The sequence below is a fragment of the Pectinophora gossypiella genome, chromosome 3 (genome assembly GCF_024362695.1).
Source record: "Pectinophora gossypiella chromosome 3, ilPecGoss1.1, whole genome shotgun sequence".
Classification (NCBI taxonomy): Eukaryota; Metazoa; Arthropoda; class Insecta; order Lepidoptera; family Gelechiidae; genus Pectinophora; species Pectinophora gossypiella.
In genome coordinates, this window is record NC_065406.1 from 8,713,883 (window position 1) to 8,740,219 (window position 26,337).

At 36.8% G+C, this 26,337-nt stretch overlaps 5 protein-coding genes and 1 long non-coding RNA gene across 7 annotated transcripts in view; 5 read left to right on the plus strand and 1 right to left on the minus strand.

The window, feature by feature from the left end:
* The first annotated feature begins 51 nt into the window (after positions 1-51).
* On the plus strand, positions 52-1,643 carry LOC126381869 (uncharacterized). The gene is made up of 3 exons (XM_050031407.1): positions 52-365; positions 494-769; positions 965-1,643. The coding sequence occupies exons 1-3, from the start codon at positions 227-229 to the stop codon at positions 1,231-1,233; spliced, it is 684 nt and encodes a 227-aa protein (XP_049887364.1). The 5' UTR covers positions 52-226; the 3' UTR covers positions 1,234-1,643.
* Positions 1,644-1,689: 46 nt separating this feature from the next.
* LOC126381856 (uncharacterized) overlaps positions 1,690-26,337 on the minus strand; it is a 148,053-nt gene continuing 123,405 nt past the window's right edge. For both annotated transcript variants that reach the window (XM_050031378.1, XM_050031379.1), the window contains exons 9-12: positions 14,189-14,363; positions 13,004-13,119; positions 12,442-12,556; positions 1,690-2,539 (exon numbers count right to left, since the gene is read on the minus strand). In XM_050031378.1, coding sequence (XP_049887335.1) covers positions 2,052-2,539; positions 12,442-12,556; positions 13,004-13,119; positions 14,189-14,363 — 894 coding nt within the window. In that variant the 3' untranslated portion in view covers positions 1,690-2,051. The remainder of the gene's footprint in view (positions 2,540-12,441; positions 12,557-13,003; positions 13,120-14,188; positions 14,364-26,337) is intronic.
* On the plus strand, positions 2,679-5,856 carry LOC126381870 (uncharacterized). The gene is made up of 6 exons (XM_050031408.1): positions 2,679-2,852; positions 4,181-4,319; positions 4,418-4,557; positions 4,647-4,802; positions 4,915-5,001; positions 5,094-5,856. The coding sequence occupies exons 2-6, from the start codon at positions 4,186-4,188 to the stop codon at positions 5,243-5,245; spliced, it is 669 nt and encodes a 222-aa protein (XP_049887365.1). The 5' UTR covers positions 2,679-2,852; positions 4,181-4,185; the 3' UTR covers positions 5,246-5,856.
* LOC126381868 (uncharacterized) lies at positions 6,881-11,450 on the plus strand. The gene is made up of 5 exons (XM_050031406.1): positions 6,881-7,080; positions 7,382-7,590; positions 7,789-7,984; positions 8,620-8,748; positions 9,168-11,450. Exons 1-5 carry the CDS (start codon positions 7,044-7,046, stop codon positions 9,320-9,322), a joined length of 726 nt encoding a protein of 241 aa, XP_049887363.1. The 5' UTR covers positions 6,881-7,043; the 3' UTR covers positions 9,323-11,450.
* Positions 17,324-18,688, plus strand: LOC126381865 (uncharacterized). The gene is made up of 2 exons (XM_050031400.1): positions 17,324-18,303; positions 18,551-18,688. Exons 1-2 carry the CDS (start codon positions 17,476-17,478, stop codon positions 18,554-18,556), a joined length of 834 nt encoding a protein of 277 aa, XP_049887357.1. The 5' UTR covers positions 17,324-17,475; the 3' UTR covers positions 18,557-18,688.
* LOC126381875 (uncharacterized) overlaps positions 25,731-26,337 on the plus strand; it is a 76,836-nt gene continuing 76,229 nt past the window's right edge. Inside the window, exon 1 of the long non-coding RNA XR_007568992.1 lies at positions 25,731-26,039. This is a non-coding gene — a long non-coding RNA (uncharacterized LOC126381875). The remainder of the gene's footprint in view (positions 26,040-26,337) is intronic.

Sequence of the window (26,337 nt, forward strand, 5' to 3'; positions counted from 1 at the left end):
TTCTGAGGTGTTACCGCCGAAGTCCGTGTTTCTCTATGTATCCGTATAATCTTCTTTAAAAAATAACTTCTTTAAAAAAGCTAGAGTTGACAAAATTTTAAAAAGTAATCTCATCCATTCATTCACTCATTCAACTTCATCGTTGCGTTGTTGTCTGTCAAATTGTACGTTTTTGTACAAGGGCGTTGTTTTTAGTTTGTATTAATCGGTTTTAACTAATAAAATAATGGTCCAAAAATCTAAAACGGGTTGGTTTGCCTTAGGGTTTTATAGTTTTGCTTCGTTGTTGGTGTTGATAGCGTTTGTTAGCCCCTATTGGCTAGTTGCAGATGGCAAGTTAAAGAATCCGAAGTTTATCAAAATTGGTAAGAATTCATCTTATTTTTTATAATTTGATGTATGACATAGATGTGGAAAAGTAAATAAATTCAATCTGTTTGCTTTCTCGCAACTATTACAATATTTGCAGCTAACATGTAACTTGTACTTTCAGGATTGTGGGAAGTATGTTTCAATGGGTTTGGGGAGCCCCATCACTGGTACGACACTGTGTTTTCGGGTTGCTGGTGGATTTTCGAGGAAGAATACTACATTATACATGACATACTGCTTCCTGGTTTCTTCATAGCCACACAATTCTTTTTTGCAATCACCATGTGTTGTGTTCTGGCCTCAATATTTCTGTCATATTTGTTTCTGAAAAAAGACAAAGATGATGATAATTATGTTACCCTGTTGGTAACATTAGGAACGGTTCTGGTCATGGGAGGTATGTACATTTAATTTTTATTAAATTCTTTGTCAATTATTTCTGATTATTCATTCATTAGATTAATTAGTTTCATTAGAAAAAGATATTCATTAGTTTAAGTACCTTTCTAAAAGACTGGAGTAGCAATGTTAAAGCCTAAACTTAAGTTATAATTTTCAAGTCTACTAATTACGGAAAAAATCTATTTTTCAGGATTTTCTGGGCTCATATCAGTTATAACTTTTGGGGCCAGAGGAGACGGGCGTGACTGGATGCCCAACTGGGAGCACAATGATCTGGGCTGGGCATATGCCCTTGGAGTCATTGGAGTGATCTTCCTCTTCCCAGCAGGAATTCTCTTCCTAGTTGAAGCAAGAGTACAGAAATATAAAAGGCTTCATGAAATGCAAAGTCGAGACCCTTCATCTTACACTATGCATGAGAGAAAAATTCAATACTCAGGAGGGCACACTGATATCTAATTTATCATATTGAAATATTTTACAATCAACAAGTGAAACATGGTTTTGGCCTGAATTTGTTTCACAGCTTATAAAATAATGTGAAGGTTGACTAATGAAATAATCCGTCCATGAAAGTAAAATACTTATTTTATAAAAGAATCTCATAGCTTTAAGTGCAAATGGAATCACAAGAATAATACATTTAATGTATACAAAATAATGCTTTTATTACTTGTGTAAGTCTTTGACTAAATCAATACTATTATTTCTTATTCTATGACAATACTGTGCCTTAATCATGTACTGTATGCCTTGGTAAGATTGAACTGATTTAATGTTAACAGATAAACAAATGTAGATTTAAATAAGTGTGATTTGCTTATTGTATTTTTATTTTTAAAAATGAATACACAAAATGATATTATTTATTTCACATGTTTTATTTTCTGAATAGGTATTTTTTGTGATACTGGAATAAGGAAATTAAGGTTGTTTTTTTTACTGTTTTTACTTTTCTGATAATTGCTGTTGTCGTACGCATAAAGGCGGATACAGCGAGCCACGTGCCCCGCATTGTCCGTATACCTTCATTTTTGTGGCCAGTCGTGCTACATAGTGGTTGGTTATACTCTCTTTGATGTAGCTAGGTACTATGCTTACAAAGTGTGCGGGGCGCATGCCCCATAATGTTTGTGGTCTTAACATATTACATAATATATAACATAACATATTTCGAAGCATGCCAGGCACATGCCTCGCAATGTTTGTACCGAACCGAATGGCTTTTTTTTTTAATTTTAGTGTTTTACTAACTAAAAGAGATTTAATAGGTATTTCTAAGTAATTAATTCAAAAGGCGCTTCGGTCACATTGACAGAAATTACCAAGTCCGAGGGTACAGTATCTTTAGAATGCAGGGCACGTTTAGCAGTCATGAAACCTAGAGACACACATTCAGATTCTTTTCGTCCCAAGAGGACGCCGCTGATGAAACCGCATGCAAAGCAATCGCCTGCTCCAGAAACATTAATTACAGATTTCGTAACGTCCACAGGGTACATTCTTGCTCTTATACAGTCTCTACCTACACGTCGTATAATAAGGACACCTTTTGAACCTAGCGTAATAATGAGAATTTCGACAACTTGTACTACTATTTCTGATAGGTACAATATTTCCTCTGCTGCTACTGTAGTTGCAAAATTTGGCTTTATAAAATTGGCCATCGCTCGGAGTTCCGCTAAGTTAGGCGAAGAATAAGCGATGCGATGGGGACTTTGAAGTACTTTTATCGCTTTTCTTCGATCAGTGGGTTCAAAGAAAACTGAAACAAATAATTTGTATATTAATCAAATCTGTAAATAAGAATAGGTATTTGCTATTAATTAATCAGAATAATCATGTGCGTGGAATAGGCCGCTTTAATAAATGAATGAATGACATGGAAATGCGAACGTTGACAGCTGTTTTGATACATTCATTCAATAAAGCTTGCTTGTGTTCGACGCCAACGCCCAAAACACCGTGCATCAACCGTGCAATGTAACTTATATACTTGTGTGTATAAAATATTATTACTTAAATTGAATAACATAAATTACGTTATTTATAGTTATAATTCGGAAAAATACCTGCAGGTAAGTTATATACGTTTCTACAGTATAATTTTGTACATATAAGGCCGTATTACTTATGCTAACAAAATTACTAACTAAAACTTGAGCAAAATATAATATTAATAAACTATATTTAAAAGTTTTTTATATATTACCATTAATTTCGATTATTTTGTAAATGTAGTATCTATCTCGGTACGTGTTTTTATAATAATTTTATGCATTTCTTCTCAGAATCTTATTCGTTCCTGTGTTTACAATATAAGATAAGATATAAGATATTGATCACTTAATGAAATCATGTTTAGGGATAGAACTTCTAAGACAGTGGTAGGTATGTTATTATTTCGAACTTTAGGAGGTAGTAAATAGTAGTAGGCATATTTTTGGAGAATATGTTAAATATTTTGAACGTTGCTTGTTTCTCCACTCAGCAGTTAAAAAAATAAGCCCCATGATCCCTCCGTTTAATAGTGGTTATCTATATCTATTATGCCGGATTATGCTTAAGTAGTCTAATAAAGCTACAAATCACTATAATGATTACATGAATCATGAACATTGTAGGTACTTAACAGTACATATCGAGTCATATTTAACTATGTGTATAAGTATTATGAATTTATGACACATATTAATAATTATAGTCAAATGAATTAATGTTAATATTGTAATATACCAAAAATAATATATTTTATTGTGCTAAGCCGTCATTTTCGAAGTTCCCACGGTAAATACGTGTGTGAACTTTTTAGCATTGTGTTTCTGGGTGAATGTTATGCGTAACATGCCTACTACCAAATATAACTCCATTGCGAAACATTTGTCTTGTAGTTTGTTATTCGTCTCAGGCATATAGCCTTGCGTTTGGTGTTAAATGGCACTGCTTTATGGAGTTCCATGAAACGTCAGTCTTTTGAGTAATTATCATGTTCCGAATGTAGGACATTTAACCTTAAGGTTACGGTAGCTTTGTGTAGGCACTGTGGTAATGGCCGGTTGCTATTTAATGTTAGATTTACGTGTATCTTTATTTTAGAGCTTATTTTAGAACAAAAAATAAGATTATAAAAGACCAAAGTTCATAAATTACCCACCTTAGATTTAAGCCTACACCCACTAGTTTATAATATGCGTTGGTTATGTTCGATAATGGGTTTGCGAAATCATTTTTTATCGTAGCTTTGTTAATATAAATAAGTAAGTACTTATTTACATATGTTAGGTGTAAGTGGAGCAAGTACAGTCTGTTTACTATAAATGTTTTTGAACTTTTAAACTTAGATTATTATCTGGTTAAAGTTGTATGTCTTTAATAAATGCAATTAAAATTGTTTCCTTTACTTCAGAAACAATGAAGAACAGAAGTTTGGCCGGCAATTGTGGCATTGGTGTGTTTGTTATTGCCCTTGTGACAGTGGCATTGGCATTTGGTACGCCTAGTTGGCTTGTTAGTGATCACAGAATTCGAGGAGCGAGACTAGACAGGTGAAACTTACCTAAATACATTTTATAACAACCCCAAGCTTGATATCATAATTAGTTTCATGAGTTAAATAATGTTATAATTTTTTTCCGTATTACAGATTGGGCTTATGGAGTCATTGCTTTAGATCTCTTCCTGATCCATTAGATCAGTATCAAAGACGATTTTTTGTTGGATGTCGCTGGGTATATGACCCTTTTACTACAGGGTATGATAAAATTCGTGGTTATTTATTACCAGGTAAATATTTTAGTATCTTCGTAAAATTTTGAAAAAAAAATTGCATGTCCAATTTAATATCATTATAATAAATATTTTCCTCTTTTCAGGGTTTATGATAGCGACACAGTTTTTTTTTACTTTATGCTTGCTTGGAGTTCTGGTTTCCACGATATTAGTTTTAATATTCTTCTTGTGTTGTGGTCCTGACCAACGTCGATTTGTGCTGCTGATAAAAGTTATAGGATACATCATGCTAGGTTCAGGTAATAAATATAAGTCATCATTTAATAATAATTTAAAATAATTTAAACAGATCTATTTTCTGTTTTATAGTATAATAATATTTACATGTATGTATTTATTTATTATAACCAGGTATTTGCGGAGCTATTGCAGTAATCGTTTTTGCGTGTTTGGGTAATACGGATGGATGGATGCCAGATCATCCGAATAACTACTTGGGTATGTACGATTTGTGACATCGTGATATGGTACGAATTTAATTCTTTAAATAACATTAGATAAGAAATATATTTTGTGGCATTTTGTTGCAGGTTGGTCTTTTGGCCTCGGTGTCGTTGGTGCAGTAGCGTGTCTTATCGCTGCAGCTCTATTTCTCACAGAAGCAAATATTCAAGCGAAGAAACAGAAAAGGTTCAAAGAGTCACAAGCTCGTTTTGAGTTGGAGCATGAGTCGAAAGCATAACGTTGAGTGCATCACTGCAATTAATGAATTAGGAATTAGGATTCATTAACAAAATGATGTTGGACCTAATTGTACATTAAGGCCGCTGTGTGGTAGCTAGACACATCATTCCAGTGCCTTTTTAATAGTAGGTATATTATCTTTTTCATTATAACGTTTCATCTTTGTACAAATAATTTAAGCGATCAAGTCTTCGTAAGTAAGACTATCATTAAGTTTTAAGACACTTTCGTGGCTGCCAGTATAACTTAAGTTCTAATGTGAACACTACGAATTTGTGAGAAGTATTTTTGTTTGATTTAGTTTTATTGCTGTAAAATAGCATTTTTACACCTCTATTTTTATTTTTTGCACTGAAATAGATATGTATATTTAATTAGATTAATTTCATATAAATGCCGTCCTAATATTTTGTATTGACAATTCCATTATAAATTACGTAACCGTATGCCGTCCATTAGTATTATATATATTTTAAGCACCAAAATAATTCTAAGATTTTTCATATGTTTTGACTTTTAAGACTTTATATAAGAATCTCTTAAAGTGCCCGTTTATAATTTATTTTTACGGTTGTACCTATATATATTTTAATACATATTTCTACGTAGCGTCGCATTTTTTATTTTTGAATATATGACTTCACATTCTTTGTCTGTCTGACTATGACTCAGCTTATCAAGGAAATAGCTATATTTTACAGTTTACCCTAATATTCCCCATTATTATATAAACCATTTATAAGATGTATTACTTATCTATAATTAAGCGCCAAAAATATATTCTTACAATGTCGCATAAAATAAAGACATTCATCTCCCTGGCGTCATCCCATTTTTCTGTCCTTCCAACCCGCGAAGGGTAAACCAGCCCAATATAAGTTAGGTCACATACCTCCGAAACGCAATTCTCGGGAATGTGGGTTTCCTTACGATGTTTTCCTTCACCGCGTAATATTTATGATCTAAACATGAATTCGAAAACAAATTCAAAAATGATTGGTTTAGGCCTATACTGGGATAAACCAAAAAAAAATTGCATAAAATAGAATATAGATTATTATGATTTAAAAAAATAAATACAAATCTAGCCCAACCTGCCACTTCTGGCAAGTCAGTCATTAGCCAACAACAAAAAAAAATTGCATAAAATAGAATATAGATTATTATGATTTAAAAAAATAAATACAAATTAGCCCAACCTGCCAATTCTGGCAAGTCAGTCATTAGCCACTATACCCTATCCCATGTTTTCTGTAACGAACGTGAGTAGGCCGCTTTAATTAAGAACGAATGAATGGTTGAATGAAAAGGACGAATTTCTTGTTTTCTTTAGCAGTAGTATTACCGGTTTATTATTAATCAATACTAGTCGATTAGGTATTGATTCTATCGGTTTAGTTCATTTAGTATGAGTCATGAAAGAAGTCTCTCAGAATTAAATAACAAGTCATAATAATTCTATGCAGGTACCGCGGGATTTCTTTAGTGGAGCCGACCATATATTACAAACAATTTATTGTCATGGAGGCTTGGGTTTAAATAGTATCGTTACCTAATCTATTATCTAGCGTTATGCTAGCGATTACCCGGCAACACTATAGTGTGTCAAAATGGGCGAAGAAAAAAAAAGTCAGTGTCAGTCGGAGAATTTGTCAAACCATTGTCAAACGATCGAAACCGACCGAGCCATCGGATAAGTAAACAAAAAACTAACAATCGTGAGAGACAATTTAGAAGTTTCTAAGTAAAAACGGTTGTTACCCTTGTTAATAACATTCAAAAATCCTGATACCAGAATGACTGCTGCTGATAATGAATATCCGAAGGCATCCAGTAAGTACTTTCGTTTTCAGGACACGCCCTTCAATAACGTTTTTGTTGAAAAAGTCTTGATTTAACATTATTTTTCTACTATACACTTCTTAGAGTTTCATAGTAATACATGCGCCCATTTTTTCCCTCTTGTAGTCTAGAATATATACGCTTACTCGTCATGTACTTTTAAGGTTTCTATAGTGGAATAATAAATACTACATTAATCCGCTATGGAACCTGTTAAGCAAAGTGTAGTAGAATGATACAAATCTCGTTTAAAGAATTTATATGATTTGTGCCAACAATTTCTACATTTCAGATGCCACTCTCATTGGAGCCAGCATAACATACATAGCCGGGCTTTTTCTCCTGCTATCATTCGCCGGTCCGTATTGGATAGAGTCATATCCAGAAATGTTTTCGTCATTCAAACGCATGGGACTCTGGGAGTATTGCTTCGAACGGTTTCGGTTCCCTTCATATCAGTTTGACAAGCTGTTCCATGGTTGTCATTATGTTTTTAGTCAGGTAAGCAATAGCCAAAATTGGTTTAAAGTACAAAGAACCGGTTGCCACACAACCATAAACTTGAAGTTGAAGTAGAAAGAAATCTTGCTAAATAAAATTATTGGTTACTTCTACATTCTATACAACTACATAAGGATAAGATTGTACTAATTTGTATAAGGTTAATACAGTACAAACTTAGGTCCTTTTTAATTACAGGAATTCTACGTGATTAGAGAATGGTTGTTGCCAGGCTGGTTGATGTCAGTGCAGGCGTTTGTGACATTGGGTCTTATATTATCTCTGGCTGCCCAGGTGTTGTTGGCGTGTGTCATAGTGCGTTGGCCACTGCGAACAGTCCTGAGATATGAGTGGATTTTTGTTTCTGCTTCCTTCATCATGGTTGCATTGGCTAGTAAGTATCACTTCTTACCATAAGCTTTGAATAGTACAAAATTGTAAATTTGCCTCTGAACTGGTCAATAAAAATCTGAATTGTCAACCCTAATCACTATGGAAACAATGATCTAATACTTGTAATGTGTATAATTAGAACTTGAAGAAAATGAACAATGGTTATTTTGAAATACTCTCTGCTTGCTTCAAAATACTTAATCATAAGTATTACTCAGGTTGTTAATGGTAAGCTCTTTTAGTCAGACTGAAATTGTATTAAAAAACCATTAGAATGTACGGCCGTGGATTGATTTTCTTGCAGCTACTTTTCTTTGGCTATCAAGGTTTCAAGCACAGTAGTTTTAGGCAGATGAGACATTGGATGTTTACGCTTACACCCATAGTCTCTTATGGAGTAGGCAGAGCCACATGCCATGACCATTAAACACTATTTGGATCAATTTTGGTATTGATGTGCTAAAGTAGTCAAGGTTACCTTTGGCCATTAAAGTGGCATCAGGCAGTGAACACTAACACAATAGATGATATGTGATTTTTGGTAATAGTATCTTCACTTTGTTTGTGAAATTGGCACAAGCCAAACAACAGTACATGGTAAGTACAAACTTGTAATGAAACATTTGTTCTTTTCAGGTGCTTTCCTCTTCTTGGCAGTTGCCATCTTCGGCGGTAACTGTTACCGTCGCGACTGGTTGCTCTACCCGTCGTTCAATGTCCTCTCTTGGTCTTATGCCTTTGCTGTCATTGCCTTCATGTTATTTGGTGAGTAATTAATGAATATAAACTGTTAAGTAAAACTTTCGACAAATTTAACTTCCTCCAAACTACAAAGGTCCAGTATCTCCTATACCCAAAGGTTGCCTGGTAGAGTTTGCTGTTTAGCAATATGGCCTCCTATTGTACTCTTTACTCTTTTATTTTGTATTTCTGTATTTTCTGTGTGTGCTAAAAAGTATTTGTTATGTTCTATTGATTGAGATTGCTATTTAGTGATATACCCACCTACTTAATAGTGTTCTTCATTTCTTTCTGTTTCCCTGTTTGTGGAATAAACTATCTATGCATTGTATTACACAACATAACATACATAAGCTCACGACTACATATACATCCCAATTGAGGTAGTCAGAGGTACATCCAAAGATGAACTATTGTATCAGTTTTATATCTTTCTTTCACAGGTATTGCCGCCGTGTTGCTTTACTTAGAGTCGCTCAAATTGTATGAGTTGCGTTTGGAAGCCAAGAACCTCGTAGCCCAGATGCAACACAGCCAACCGGAGCACGCGCTGCAACAGTTGCGCGATCAGTTGCAGCAACAGCGACAGTGGAACTAATAAGTCTCATTTTAAATATTCCTTATCATTTAAAGGGCCATAAAAAAGCAATTTTGCTTTTTGACATTTGTTCACATTACTCATTTGTTTTTATATGCGCAAATTTCAAACAACAACATTGCTTTTTAGATGAATTGTTTTGATGTGGTCTTTTTAAACCCCATAAATGAAAAAGCTTGTTCAATGGTATATTTTTTTTATGAATATTGCCTACCATTTAAAAGAGTGTGTAAAATGGAAGTGATACGATTTTTTTAGCAGATTGTCGTGGCTGTCATTTGCCTTGTGTGGTTAGAAAGGTCAAGAAATATGTCACGCATTTCAGTAACTACTTATTAATTACACTGTCTATACATATAAGTACACATTCTTATAAGTATTAAAATTTAGATACCCGATAAAATCACCCACTCGCACGTTTTTAAGGATAGTTATCCTTTAAGGATGTACCGTCAGGCCTTTTTAGGATGCCATTCGTGATTCTTACGGCTGATTTTAGAATTCCAGACAAAAAAATGGATAATCGTAATGTGGAAGTGCCTAATATTATGTAAGTATTATTTCCGGTAAAAACTGGTACATCTTATGACCAATTCCAATTAAAATTTCAAGTCCAGCGCTAGATTGTTACTGGAATAATGTGAACCGGCACTGAAATCCATGTGGCTCATTCCAGTGTATTCCACATTAATTACAAAGTATATGTATTATGATTAAGATTAGAAAAATATTTTTGAAAACATCTATCTTCATAACTAACCACCGAAGTGCAATTCAAATATAAAAGAAAAATATATGATAAAATATTCGTAATTTTAATTTCTATACGAATTACGAACACTTGAGTAAGGTAGTGTCCGTACTTCATTACTAACCACCGAAGTGCAATTCAAATATAAAAAAATATATGGTAAAACATTCGTAATTTTAATTTCGTTACGAATTACAAACACTTGAGTAAAGTAATTAATGTTTGTACTTTGAACAAGTAAATTATAAAGACATGTGTGGTAGAATCTACATCAAACTAAGATTTGTAATCTCTTTTAATTTTAAGTTTTTTCCCGTCCATAAGATTGTAGTCTATATTAATTTAGCTAGTATTTCTTTTTTTTATAATTGTATTTTACGGGAGATCTGACCCAGCTAATGTAATGTTTTGTGGGTTTTATACGACTGACAAAAAATTGTCAAAAATTCAAAAGAATTTGATTTCTAAATATATATACCTAACATCGGATTTTATACGGTCATGTTATCATGGTTGTCCATCACAGTAGTGTTATAGTTTTAGTAGTTATTTTTATACAAGTGACATTTTATTCCGCTTAAAATGACTTATTTTTATTAGCATGAACGTTTGTTCGACTTTTAAATATCCGACACTTGACTGAATTCGTGTATTGTATTAGAGGATTCAAATTACATTAGAGCTGTGCATTTTGTATTGTATTTGTTCACTAAGGACCAATTTATTTTTCCTTTTAGGGTTAATATTATATTGTTGGCTAGAATTGGTAGAATCTTATCGTTCTTTGAATCTTGTCAGGTAAAAAATATATCTACCAATACAGTTACGGTCATTATACAAAGTCTAATGAAAATGGAATTTATGTAAGTAGTCTTAGTTTGTGTTATCTTTTCTTTTATGGATTACATGTTAAAAAAGAAATCGTGTAACAATTTCAATAAATATATGACTATTCATATTAATCGGGATCTCGAGGGTTTATAATCAAAATAATTATATGGCTTTTATAATTTGTCTTCGGTTTTTATAACTTGGGACCACGTAAATGGTATAATAGGTTTAGCCACTGGGTCGGGCGGAGTATATAGTTTTTTAGAACATTTCAGTTGATATTTATCAATTGCAATAAACACTAAAACTGTGATTAATTTAACCCTTAATCGCATAAGTACCTAAGTACCTTTGTTGCGAGTGACCACACAGTACTTTCAAGAGTTTTACACTGCTTAACGAACTTAACGAAACTTTGTCCGTCCGTTTGTTATACTTAAATAACATTAAGTTCATTAAATAAACTATGTATTAATTGGTATAGATTAATTTATATGTAGTAATTGATATAATGAATAATGAAATAAAGGAGTTATTTTTACATATTATGTATCTTTTAATGCCTGTTAAACCCTTGGATATTTCTATGCGTTTCCAAAAACGCCTTTTCTGTTTAGTGCTTACTAATAGTGATTACTGTTTCTGTGATAATCAATGATAATACATTTTGGTGTAATTCTACTTATTTGTAGTGTGTCTTGTGAACTGTATTGTAAAGGTATGCATCCACTTAACTGAATCATAGGGAACAAATCGTACGGAGAGTGGGCACTTATGTTGTCATAGCAACTCCCGGTGCGGATTTTAGTGTAAAAAAGGAAGCTACTAGACCCCAAAATTAATTCCTTTTGGACTGACATTTTGGACTTGATTTGTACTTTTAGGTATTTACCTAACTTCCGCATGTTTTTCTCTTGCTTTTTATACAAGTTTCACCCAATCCTATACTACAACCCAGCAAAATTTCATCCTCTAAGCATTTTATGTTGGGGTCGTCATACAAAAAATTGCTTCAATGCCCAGTCTAGTGAATGCAGATTCATACGATTCAATACAATTTTATTTATTATGGACTACTTACAAGCTACACTCTGCACAAGCAAAGTTACAAATAATAAAAAAAAAAGATTAAGAGCTGGCTCAGTTACAAGTCACAGCATGCACAATCAAGTGAACATCAAAAATTAAACATACATAACATAAACAGCCTGTACACGTCCCACTGCTGGGCACAGGCCTCCCCTCAATCAACTATAAAGAGGGTATGGAGCATACTCCACCACGCTGATTCACTGCAGGTTGGTGGAGGTGTTTGGGCTAGTAGCATAGAATAAGGAATAATACTACGTACTAGTAGCCCGGTACCAACGGCTTAGCGTGCCTTCCGAAGCACGGAATCATCTTACTTTTTAGATCAATCAGGTGAAAATATACATAAACTAATATTAGAAAATTATTAGAAATAATATAGCTAAGCAAGAATTCCCGACTCCCCATCGCTCAAGTGGACACGTAGTTTAGGGTTGTTAACGCTTACCTGGTTTGTTCAGCTGATGACATAGTCTTAGCACGTGGTTTATTGTAGTCTGTGGTACGTTACCGTCGAGTATTACCATCGCCGCTTTTTCTAAAGCACTCTTGTGCCTGTCTACCTGTAATGAATTTTACATTTTTGGTTTTGGTTACAAAGCCTCCATGGTCAAGTTAGAGCAATGGCGATCTGGAGGTCCCTGTTCGATTCCCGATTGTGACAATCTCGAAAATCACTTTGTGGGACTGTCCTTTGTTTGGCTAGGACATTACAGGCTGAATCACCTGATTGTTGGAACAAGTAAGATGATTCCGTGCTTCGGAAGGCACGTTAAGCTGTTGGTCGCTTTCACTAACCCACACTGGAGCAGCGTGGTATGTTTAACGGGAGGCCTGTGCTCAGCAGTGGGACGTGGTACTTATAGGATACGTAGGTATGTTTATGATATATTTTTTGGAAGAAATGAGTTACTAAAATAGCAATCTCATCATCTTATTGAAATATGAAAGTCATCAGGTATCGCAAACTTATGTAGTGTTTGTGAAGGGCATTTTTATGATTAACTTACAAGCTCAACGGATATGTGGTTGTGTATAGCCATATCGCCGAGACCAAGACGACATTCGCCGCTTGCGTCCAGCACTGCCGCATACGATGCTGTTCGACTCCCGGGGATGACACACCCTGTGGAAATAGCTTAGGTTAAGTAGACCTATACGGTACAGATCAATGTCGTTACTTGAGCTATATCAGGGGCCTTTAGTGGGTCAACAATAACCCACACACCAGGGTTGATGAGGGCACACGAGAGAAGAAGACAGAAATTGTTCTGTTTTCTTCTCGTCGCGTATCTTAGCCAGTTTATATAGAGTTTGAATCCTTACTAGTGCGTGAGGCTTACATTATGCTTTTGTGAATATAAGTCACCTTTGGTGTGATATTACCTATTTAAGATACGGATAATCCTTTTACGACATGACAGGTGTGATAAGCAGGTGGAACTAAGCAGGTAAAATAAACCTTAGGCACTCCTAGTCCACTAGAAACGAAATTAAATAAAGGGCACAAGAAATCCAACATTACATTCTCGTATACTAATTGCCTATATCTCTACTAAGTCCTTCCTATATCGTAAGTCATAAGGGCCAAAGTCCTTTTAAAACCCAAACCCTATTGTCTGGAAATGTGAGGATATTCCAGGCATCGAATAGAGAATAATAAATACTATGTACCTATAGAAGGGATACTCCGGCCCGCACCAATTCGTTTCTATGCCGATCGAGATTGACCTCACCCCCCGCTAGATCTCACTTTACTCTAAATGGCCATAATTTGTTAAGGAGTAAGAGAGCGCGCTAGGACTATCTGTCTCCCTCGCACTTATGCGTTAGGCGGCTCACGGTGAGAACGACTCCGGCCAAGTAGTTAATGCCATCTGCGGCAAATCTACAATAAGTCATGGCAAAAAAAAGGTGAGAACGACATTTTTGTATGGAGTGCCGGGCTGTAACCTAGGTACCCATAGATTTCATCACTAATTTAAGAGCAACGACGCTCTTGTCGGTGTAGCTTTCTCCATGATACTTTTTAGGGTAAAATAGGGCAGTGGTTTCTTTCTTGCCTTCCGCCCAACCATAGTTAGACCCATAGATTTAGGATGTACGAAAGAAATCTACATCTATGGGTATACCTCTACAGGTAGGTACACTTACCTATGACACATTGCTATCAACACGCCAACAAAACTACCTACCGTCTAGCACCAAGCCTGGTGCGATACCAGCAAGATACTGTCCATCAGTATCTTCCCCAAGAGCAGTGATCAAACGTGCACGACCACCTCTCAGCCTCCACAGAGCTTCGGCCATGTTGCGTCCTACCCCGCCAGCGCAAATCTGCATGTTGCAAGCATGGGTACTGCCGTCCAACTGCAATCAATATTATACAGAATGTTAGTGACATCGTAACGAAAACTTTAAGGTATGATTCAGGCCATGATTCTGAGTTGACATCAAGTGGAATTTTCCGTCGCAAAAGTATGGAACTGAAAATAGTTTTTAAAACACCAAAACTTACATTAATTTTCCGACAGGAAACATCCACTTGATATCAACTCAGAATAATGGCCCAAATCATCCTCCTCAGTATTTGTTATGGTGTCACTAACATCCATACCTGTTTTTATGGCTACCTAATAGGTGTACTTACCTATAGGTAGTACTTATACGTACTCGTAGGGGGTGTAAGTTACATCGTAACGAATACTGAGAGGGATAATTTAGTTCATAATTCTGAGCTAATATCAAGTGAAATATTCCATCGCAAAAGTATAGAATTGAAAATATAATAAAAAAACTAAAAAAAAAACATGAATTTTGCGACGGCAAAATCCACTTGATATTAACTCAGAATCATCCCCCTCAGTATTCGTTACGATGTCACTAACACCTTGTATGATTGTAAGTTAAAACCATGTGCATAAACTCATCCTTAAATGTTGGGGTAGGCGGAAGTCGAACCGCTAAGTAGTTTTTGTATTCTTTTATCAAATTTTAAACAATTTGGCATTTTTAAGGGGAGTCCTTTGCCGCGGAGATCCGTGTTGCTCTAAGGTTCTTTGGGATTAGATAGGCTAGAAAAGGGTAAGGTATATAAGGTATATCGGTATATATATAGATGCCGTTGTACAGATTTAACGTGATAATTACCTATTTATTCATCGCTCGGGTACAGAATTATTCAAAAATGTAATGTATCGGCAGAGACATATTACTCGTATATAAAAATAACTGTTGCTTGATATTTCGATCAAATATGGTATCGAATTATGTTGGTACCTATATTGCTCTCTTTATTTTGATCAGAATCATAATGGGTGGCAGATGTCTTGTGCCTGGGTATAATAACGAGAGTCATCTTAATTTATACCCAAAAATAAAAGATGTCTGTTATCCATGAAGCGCCATCAATAATTTTTTTGGAAGCCTGGAAAGTTCCTCATTGTATACAAAACTGAATATGCTTAACGCATTGCATAGGTACCTACATTCATTGCCATTGTGCGCTACCAACAGAAGACTAATCTCGTTGATGTCTTTCCTATGACTGCAATATCTCCGTAACGGTCATTGTTCCCCTTTGTTCTAAATAAAACAATTAACCCCTAAAACGGCAGTAAATACCTCAAAAACATCCGCAAAATTTAATTAAAATAATGGGCTAATAATTTAAACCATTTCCGGGAATGTGGGCCGTAGTTTTTGTTTGTTATTTGTACGGAACACGGGAGTACAGTGCATGCCACGATAGTATCAGTGGCACGCGACCTCCTGCATTATGCGATCTACTTGTTTTTGCTACCATAAATATATATAATTTATACTGCGCTGATGTTGAACTAATCTTTTTGTATTTGTAAACTGTGTCAGATGGGCTAGGTGTAAAATACAATCGATAGCGTGATCGTTTTAAGTTTAAGCACATAATAACGGGTTCTTACCGCGTGATCATGGCACTTGCAACAGTGTCGAAATATCGGGAGTCTCATATCCCCATTTAAACGCGGTAAGAACCCGTTATTATGTGCTTTAATTATGATAGCGTGATTATTTTGTAGTTTTATATAAATACTTACTCATTACGTTTAATGAAAATAGTAGGTGACACCGGGGTTCATGAGGTCGGTCATTGCTCTCACAAGTCAAAACCCACACGAGAGAAGAAGAATCAGAAGTAGGTTCGGTAGATCAATAGCTTCTTCTATCGTGTGGGTTGTGAGGTGGATTACCAACCTCATCAACCCTGGTGTCAGGGTTATTATTGAGCCGCCAAAGGCCCTTGACATTGCTCATGTAACAATTACTCACTTACATCAGTAACTTACGTCAGGTGATCAGGTCCTAACCAAAGTGGGGATTATAAAGATGATTTTTGTGATATGTCCCTGTTATAACGTGTATCCGAGTTCATATTCTGTTATGACGTGTATCCGAGCTTATATTTGCGGTCAGTTCTGACAGCCGCGGTTTTCTCTTCCCTTCTACTTGTCAATCCGAGGCTTTTTGGCGGGAAACGGGAACGGGACAGTTGCTTTCTTCATTGAATGATCTAAATAATTAATACGAAGTGGTGTTTTGTGGTTAATGATCGCATTAAGTTAGTCGGAAGACATTCGCGAGTGTTATTATATTGGTGTATTCAATAAACAAAGTGTATCTGCCTATTTTCGCTTCGTGTCAGGAAGCCGCTTCATAACTCAAAAGTTTATGCGGACTTTTGAGTTAATTCGTTTGGGGTTCGGAGTAGGAGTCTACTCCGAGGGTGGGGGCTTAGGTTTCATCATCATCACCTTTCATCATTTCATTAATCATCAAGAAAAAAATACGTCAGACATGGCTGTATGGGCATAGTTCCCTTTGCCTTACCCTTCGGGGAAAACCAAAACAAAAAAAAAAAAAAACTACTTGTCAATCCGGCTTTTTGGCGGGAGGCGGGAACGGGACAGTTGCTTTCTTCATTGAATGATCTAAATAATTAATACGAAGTGGTGTTTTGTGGTTAATGATCGCATTAAGTTAGTCGGAAGACATTCGCGAGTGTTATTATATTGGAGTATTCAATAAACAAAGTGTATCTGCCTATTTTCGCTTCGTGTCAGGAAGCCGCTTCATAACTCAAAAGTTTATGCGGACTTTTGAGTTAATTCGTTTGGGGTTCGGAGTAGGAGTCTACTCCGAGGGTGGGGGCTTAGGTTTCATCATCATCACCTTTCATCATTTCATTAATCATCAAGAAAAAAAATACGTCAGACATGGCTGTATGGGCATAGTTCCCTTTGCCTTACCCTTCGGGGAAAACCAAACCAAAAAAAAAAAAAAAACTACTTGTCAATCCGCCGAATCACCATTGTTTACGCAAATAAACATTTGGAATACTTATTTGGTGTTTGTTGTTGCCCAGAACCCGCAAAGTAGAATAACACTGGCGACGAGAAGCGTGGGCAACAAATTGTTTTAGTCGGCGTGGTTAATTTGTCATGCAATGTCGCCACCACTGTCAACATCGGGGTTCGACGACGCCGCCGCAATTCCACCGAACTTTTTGGAATTTTACGATACCAAATCGAAGTTTAAGAGGTGGGTCCAGCGTCTGGAAGGGGCTTTCAGCCTGTATAACATATCACCGAGCAAGAAAAATGCGTATTTTTTGCATTATATCGGAGCTGAATTATATGACACATTATGTGATCTAGTTTCACCGTGCAAGCCAGAATCCAAGACGTACGATGCTAATGTAGCGGCGCTTACCAACTACCTCGATCCAGTTCCGCTAGAAATTGCGGAATATTTCGCTTTCCATCACAGACATCAACAAGAGGGTGAAACAGTTAAGGAATATATGGCAGTGCTTAGAAGAATGGCGGCTGGCTGCAATTTTGGATCCTTTTTAGAAACTGCTTTGAGAAACCAACTGGTTTGTGGCCTTAGTTCACAGAAGATCAAGGACAGGTTGCTTGAAACCAGAGATTTGAAGTTGCAAACTGCATTTGATATTGCTGTGGGAATGGAAGTTAGCCATATTGAAGGGGAAAAAACAAAAGATGTTAATGCACTCCGTATGAACATGAAGAAACAGTGGCCTAAAATGAATAATTCACAATCTAAAAATAACCATGTTCAGGATTCTCACTCAAAAATTTGTTACCGCTGTGGAGGGGATCACAGTGCAAACAAGTGCACTTGGATTAATGCAAGTTGTAATTATTGCCACAAGATTGGCCATATTAAGAAGGCATGCCTGAAGTTGAAAAATAACCAAAAGGTGAACTTTGTAGATACTGAAGATCCAGAAAAAGATGTTGTACAATATGTAAGTGAATCAGAGACGGTATACTTAGTGAATAATTGTTTGATTGACAGCAACAGAGATAATGATAGTAGTAAATTTTGGGTGTCAGTTAATTTCAGTAATGTTAAATTGCGTCTGGAGTTGGACACTGGTTCAGCTGTATCTGTCATTGGCAAAGATGATTACATTAAACACTTATCCGAACATACTTTGTTAAAGACAAATGTAAAACTGCGCACTTACTCCAATCATTATTTACATGTTCTAGGTGTAATTATTGTCACCGCGTCAGTTGGCACAGAAAAACGGGAAAACTTGAAGTTGTATGTTGTTGAAGGTGCCAGGCTTCCACTACTGGGCAGGGAGTGGATTCGAGCATTCACATGGGCCAATTTCAGGGACTGTTTGGCTTCTGTTCATAGCATTGAAACAGGTATAGTTCCGCTTTCTCTACAATCATTGTTAGACAAACACAGTAAACTTTTCCAAGAAGAGGGGCTAGGTGAAATAAAGGGCGAGCCAGTGGCTTTACATCTGAAACCGGATGCTAAGCCTATATTTTACCGAGCTCGACCAATACCTTTTGCGATTAAAGGAAAAGTTGAACAGGAAATAGAAAATTTAGTAAAAGAAGGGGTATTGCTTAAAGTGGATTATTCTGAATACGCTACACCAGTAGTACCAGTGGAAAAAGCAAATGGTAAAATTAGATTATGTGGAGATTATAAACTCACTTTGAACCAGCAGCTTATTGTTGATGAGCATCCGTTGCCAACTTCAGAGGAATTATTTAATGGTCTAGCAGGGGGGGAAAAATTCTCCAAAATTGATTTGAAAAATGCATATTTAAACTGGAAGGTCAGAGATGAAGATCAACACTTGCTTACCTTGAATACACACAAAGGCTTGTTCAAATGTACACGCCTTATGTTCGGCTTAAATTGTGCACCGGCAAAATGGCAACGGAAAATCGAAAATATTCTAGCTGGCATTCCAGGGGTGCACTGTTTCATTGATGATATTAGAGTTACTGGGTCCTCAGATAATGAACACTTAGAAAGGTTAGACTTAGTATTAACGCGACTTTCAGATTATGGATTAAAAATCAATTTAAAAAAAACTGAATTCATGAGAGATGAGATAGAGTACTGCGGTTATAAAATTAGCAAGAGAGGCATACATAAGGTAGATCAGAAAGTGCAAAACGTTGTAAATGCCCTCACACCTACAAATGTACTAGAGTTACAAGCTTTACTTGGTCTGGTAAACTATTATGGACGGTTCATTCCGAATCTAAGTAACATTTTAGAACCTTTGCACGAATTGTTGCGCAAAGAGAACCCATGGGTATGGACAGATAAATGCGAAAAATCGTTAAAATTGATTAAGGAACACATGCTTTCAGACACTGTACTAGCTCACTATTCTCCAGACTTACCTTTGATTGTAGCTACAGACGCGTCTCCTACGGGAGTTGGTGCAGTTCTTTCTCATGTGATGCCTGATGGTTCGGAACGTCCAGTTATGTTTGCGTCTCAAACTTTAAACCCCACTCAACGAAAGTGGGCCCAAATAGATAAGGAAGCTTATGCAATAGTGTTTGGTGTAAAGCGTTTTTTTTCAATTTTTGTACGGTCGCAAATTCATTTTGTTTACCGACCATAAACCATTGGTACAAATTTTTTCACCATCAAAAGCATTGCCACATTTATCAGCGGCTCGCATGCAACACTACGCAATTTTCTTGCAGGGGTTTAATTATGATATAAAGTACAAGACGTCTAAAGCTAATGCAAACGCAGATGCGCTGTCACGTTTGGCAGTACCTGAGGAGGAGCGACTCTCTCTAGAGGAAGCTGACATTTTTCAGATCAGTTTAATGAACGTTTTGCCGATAACGGAACAAAATATTGCACAAGGAACTTTGGAAGACCCGACTCTAAAAATATTATTGCATAATTTACGATCTGGAAAGAAAATTGCACACCTGGATAGGTTCGGAATAGATCAGTCGGAATTCAGTCTTCATAACAATTGCATACTGCGAGGTTCACGAGTGCTTGTCCCAGAAAAGTTTAGACAGATGGTTTTGAATGATCTTCATTCTGCTCATTTTGGGATAAACAAAATGTTGGCATTGGCACGCAGCTACTGTTGGTGGCCTGGTATTGATCAGGACGTTCGTAACGTCGTTAACAATTGTGTAGAATGCTGTTTAAATCAAAATAAACCAACGTCTGTTGCGCACAAACACAAGTGGGAGTTTCCATCCAGGCCTTTCGAACGAGTTCATATTGATTTTGCAGGCCCATTTCTAGGTGTGTATTTTTTGATACTGGTTGATGCTTACTCGAAATGGCCAGAAGTACATATAATGAAAAAAATAGATACAGAGTCAACTATAGAGATTTTAGAGGGGATTTTTACTACTTTTGGCTACCCAGATGTTTTAGCAAGCGACAATGGCTCTCAATTTGTAAATCCAAAATTTCAAGCGTATTTAAAAAGTCACAATATAATACACAAGCGCTCAGCCCCTTACAATCCAGCCACAAATGGTCAGGCTGAGCGTTATGTACAAATAATTAAGAACAAATTAAGATGTCTTCGAGCAAACAAGAATAATATGCAGGAATGTCTGAATAAAATTGTGTTTCAATATCGAATAATGCCACACTCAACTACCGGGAAAACCCCCAGCGAATTAATATTTAATTTTAGTGTTAAATCAAATTTATCAATGATGTGTCCCCAGTCTAACAATGATGTAGGCAAAGCGCGTGTGCTACATGTCGGTGACCGTGTGATTGCTCGGAATTACTCTCATGGTCAAGAGAAATGGAAGTTTGGGAGAATCAATAGGGTCCTGGGTTCTTTACACTATGAGGTAAAATTGGATAATGGTTTACTGTGGCGCAGGCATATAGATCAGTTAAGAAAAGTTGGGGAAGATGTGAAGATTGTACCGGATCATGATGGTGTAACTCAGGAGTGGGCTATGGTCAATTCAGATAATATTTTGCAATCTCAGTGCCCAAATGATGGTAGTAAGACAAATTCTTTCAAAGATAGATTACCTGCTACTGAACATAGCCCAACCTCGATAGCTAAGAATTTTAATGCCATTTCTAATTCTCAAGATGTTCCTAATTTGTGTGATGTTGTTTCTAACAAGAAATCTATTGATGTTGAGACTACTGCGTCGACTTCGATTCGGAATGATATTCCGATATGTGGTTCTTCTAACCTTTCGGAAGGGCTCCGTAAAAGTACTAGAATTAAGAAGCCTGTTGTAAGACTTGATTTATAATCATTAGTAGCCATGGGGTTTTCATTGTAAAAGGGGGAAAACTGTTATAACGTGTATCCGAGTTCATATTCTGTTATGACGTGTATCCGAGCTTATATTTGCGGTCAGTTCTGACAGCCGCGGTTTTCTCTTCCCTTCTACTTGTCAATCCGCCGAATCACCATTGTTTACGCAAATAAACATTTGGAATACTTATTTGGTGTTTGTTGTTGCCCAGAACCCGCAAAGTAGAATAACAGTCCCCACCGGGATTCAAACCCGGGACCTCCGGATCGTGAGCTCAACGCTCAATGACTGGACCATAGAGGCCGTTAGCTGTGCTTAGTAATAAACTAGACTACGAGTAAAACGGTCGTTTTATCTAAGTATATAAAAGGAGAAACTGACTGACTGACATATCAACGCACAGCCTAAACGGCTAAACGTAGGCACTTGAAATTTGGTAGGGACGTAGCTTAGGTACCGTAGAGGTGCACTAAGCAAGGAATTCCCGAAATTCTCACGGGAACGAGAATTAGCGGGAAAAATCCTTCCACGCGGACGAAGTCGCGGGCAAAAGCTAGTTCTATATACTACACTATTACATATGGCTTATACGACATCCTAATTTCTCATTTTATCCCTGATCATTATAGAGCAACGGGCCTGCCGTCTACCCATTGTTATTTAGTAATCAATTGAATTGGTTTAAAAACAAGCGCAAACTAGTAGCGGTATACTAGAAGTAGATTATTATGTAGATAACTTGCTTTTTTTTGACGTGACTTATTGTAGATTTACCGCAGAATGCATCAACTACTTAGCTGGCGAATGGGGAGCGTTGAGGGCTCTCACCCGGTACAAAATTTAAGACAACAGGCCTGAGGGTGCTCAATTGGGCACAAGCCTGAGGGTGCCCAGTTGGGCTAGATTATTTGCATCGCCACGTCTACCATAGGTGAAAAGGTTAAGGTGTAAGCGTACCACCAAGTTTGTGACATGATCCACACCCTTAGCAGAGTTAGTCACATCATTAGCTACTTCGAAATTATGACATTTAATAATATAAGTATTTGTGGATTAACAGGACTTCTTATCTAAAGTAGCAAAACAAGGTAGCAAGATGTTTCTGTTTACTTACTTGCTGAGACCGTCACATCCCCGGACTCCGTGTAGAACGTACCTCTCCAGGCTTTGACATAAATCAACTCCTTGGTAACCCGTACTCCGTTGATCGATCGATATATGTTTTAAATAGGTAAATTTATTTTTTAAAATCGAAAACGTGTGACTGTGCCCAATTTTTCTTTTTGTTATGTTAGATATACGTATTTTCAAATTTAAATTTTATACTTTAATAAAACACTTTTATTTATAATGAAAATATAATAATAAAAATAATCTTTCATAAAAAAATATTCATTTTTCTTTTTTAATTTTGTACCTACGTATATTGTACGCATTATTTTTATTTAGGTTATGTATGTATTGATGTATTAAATTGTTAGATCGTTGTAACTTTACCCTATCAAGAACGCAACTTATTCAGTTCTGTCAATATTTTATCCATAATAATCCACATAAAAAATACTTGGTCAACAGTTTAGCACGTTTCAAAGCTGTCTTGTTTACGTTACTGTTATTTTTTCTAGTTCTGTTCGTGTCTGGCAAAACGCGAGGCACACATTACTGCAATCTGCACGTTGAGTGTTTAACTGTTAAGTATATTTATTTTCGTAACAGCCTGCCCTAGCTTGGGTATCATGAGAAATGTGCCTAATATTTCATTTTGCTCTCGCGACAATTTACGTTTAGTACGCGGGTCAGAGGTAGGTAGCCTTTATACCTTTTGCAACGAAAAATTTGTAAAGGTGTGATATTATGAGATTTTAAAGCTTATTATAAGATTAATGACTACTTAAATGATAAAAATGTCTGGTATTGAATGTGTTCCTCTAGTTATTAAATAACTTGTAATGTATATCCTCATTGGTTTTTAAAAGATGTGTTGCTGTTGCAGTTTCTTGTCATTTCTTCTCCTCAGCCATAACACCTTAAGAAATGACGTAAACTCAAAAATGTTACATTGACCTTCAACAAGTTTATCCATGATAATTACGTTGAATAAATGATTCTGATTTCTGATTTAAAATAAAGATCAAAATAAAGACAAGCAATATAGGTAGCAACATATTGCTATACATAATATGAGTCAAATATCAAGCAAAAAATATTTTTATATATGCTTCTGCCATTACATTGTATTTTGGAATAATTATGTACCCGAGTAATGAGAAAATAGGTAATTATCACGTTAAAGCTGTAAAACACCATCAATGCTAACTAAGCTATATAGGTTGGTGGAAATAGTAACCCTGACACCTGGGTTGTTGGGGTTGTTGGTTATCCACCTAACAACCCACACGATAGAAGAAGAAGGTGGTAGCCTAGAAAGTTCCAGGACCGGCAATTGTTCGCTTGGGAGGTCTTTGCCATCCAAGTGGCATCCAGTTACCAACAAAGGTTTTTCTTGTGCACCAAGTATGTCTCGTTATAAATAATAGCCATTGTAGCACAACAATTTGTTTGCTCCTCTATGGTTTACAGTTTTCGTTTGATTTATTGAATATTATCATACGCGGCCGCGATATTAGTACAGCTTCATTTATCAAGTCGACTCTACTCGGGGTACGTTTTTTTTTGACGTGACTTATTGTAGATTTGCCGCAGGTGGCATTAACTACTTGGCCGGATAAAATGGGGACCGCTGAAGGCTCTCACCTGGTACAACGTTGAAGACAACAGGCCTGAGGGTGCCCAGTTGGGCGCGAACCTCGGCTCAGGCCGTCGTCTGAGAGGAAGAATATTGAAAGCATTAATCGACCCTAGTGGGTCGATAGCAATAAGCGCTGAATGAGGGAAATCGTCGACCACGCCGGCGGGGTCGTTATCGGGGTTCTGAAGTGTTTGGTGTCGCGAGCTGATTGGCCGCCTCTATGGCTAGAGTAATCGGGTCGTCGGGATCGTACATTACGTCCTTCGGATCTCGGGATACGTGGAGCTGTATATTTACAATAACAATGTGTAATCGAGAGGAGGTGACGGGCGGTCGCTAACGTGATTGCCGCCATGTTACCATTGTAAGGTGTCGCCGACAAATTACACATTAACGACATCAATTGATGAGTTTACTGACGTCAGACCTGCCGGGTGATAAATTCGCAGCCACGCGTCGAAGCTGAACGATTGTGTGCAGAGTAACGAACCATTCCGTCGATATAATTATACCATATAAATTACTAGCCTAAATTGGCCACAGGAATCATTATTCGCTCCCTTACTGGGTCCGAGCTTTCGTAACAGAGCCGGGGTGATTTATGACGGCTGTGTAAGGTAAACCTAGCTTAGGCGCACCCTATTAATATCAGAATAACAAAATTTAAAGCGCATAAATTAGATTATCTTCCGATTTTATCTGCGAATTATATACGTGAAACAAAACAAACTCGACCCAGATAAAAGTTGCCACGTCAAGTACAAAGAAACTTAACATGTGATCGAGCGCTACGCCACTAGAGACTACGAGATCGCTACGATTTTGGCTACGAAGTCTATTCGCAAACAAACTCCCAACTACGCAGTTGATATGATACGGATAAAGCAGAAAATTAATGTGTTTAATTCAAATTCAATTAAAGTCGTGCCGTTCGGATCGCCGGCGCGATTAATGTATTAGTTAATCTCTGTTGCAAAGAAGCAGCTTTCTCCGAGGAATGACGGTTACATTACAAGTTTGAAATTGGGCCTTGTTGACGTAAAAGCCGTCCATTTATATTGAAGCCTTTTTACTTGAAACATTTAATGTAATGTAATCAATATATTGAAACTTTATAAAGAAATAATAAATAAATACAACTTTAAAATAAGATGCTGCCGTCATGGCAACAGAAGTTAGGTATTTTGCATTAAAAACGTAACAACGTCACAATGTTGAAGATGTCGTAAATTGGTGTTGTATTAAATAATATTTTGCTGTAAACAGTTGAATTTTTATCGGTTTTGCAATGTGGGAGGGCGCTAGGAAGGCGGCGGTATCGAGCGTGGGCGCGCCGCCCTCGCGGCCCGCGGGCCGAAGCCCTACAGTCGAGAGAGGCGCGAGCCCCCGCGCGCACGCCCGTCGCGTAGTACCGGCACGTCACACCCGACCAGTCCCCACATCACAATATACACCCATATCGCAATATAGCACGTGCTCTATTCCACGTGATACGCCGCAACCGCGACACGGACCCGATACAATTTAAAACGCCGCGTGCAACCTCATCAGTGATCGGCCGCGAAAAAACAATCCCAGTTAAAATTGATAGTGTGATAACAAATAATAATATGTTATGTGACAAGAGACTAGTGCTTATCGAATAACTTGGGCGGCGGCGGCGACGGCGCCACGTCTACGTCATGCTACTAGGTACATAAATTACGAGAAATATTATAATTTTACTGTATTTACGTGTTACAAGAAGATGACATATTTTTTGGTGAAACCCTCGTCTATTCCTTAGTCCGTTCATGAGAAAACAAAGTTCTTACGTATCTCTCATCAGTATTTAGTACTTTGTTTGTGTGATAGACACAAGAATGTGTCAATTAATCACAGACTAATGGCAGTTTATATGCTAGATCTCTGGGGAATAATCAGCTACTTAATATGCTTCTATTACAGTATGAATAGTAAGTATGAAAGCTACTGATCACGTAATGAACAT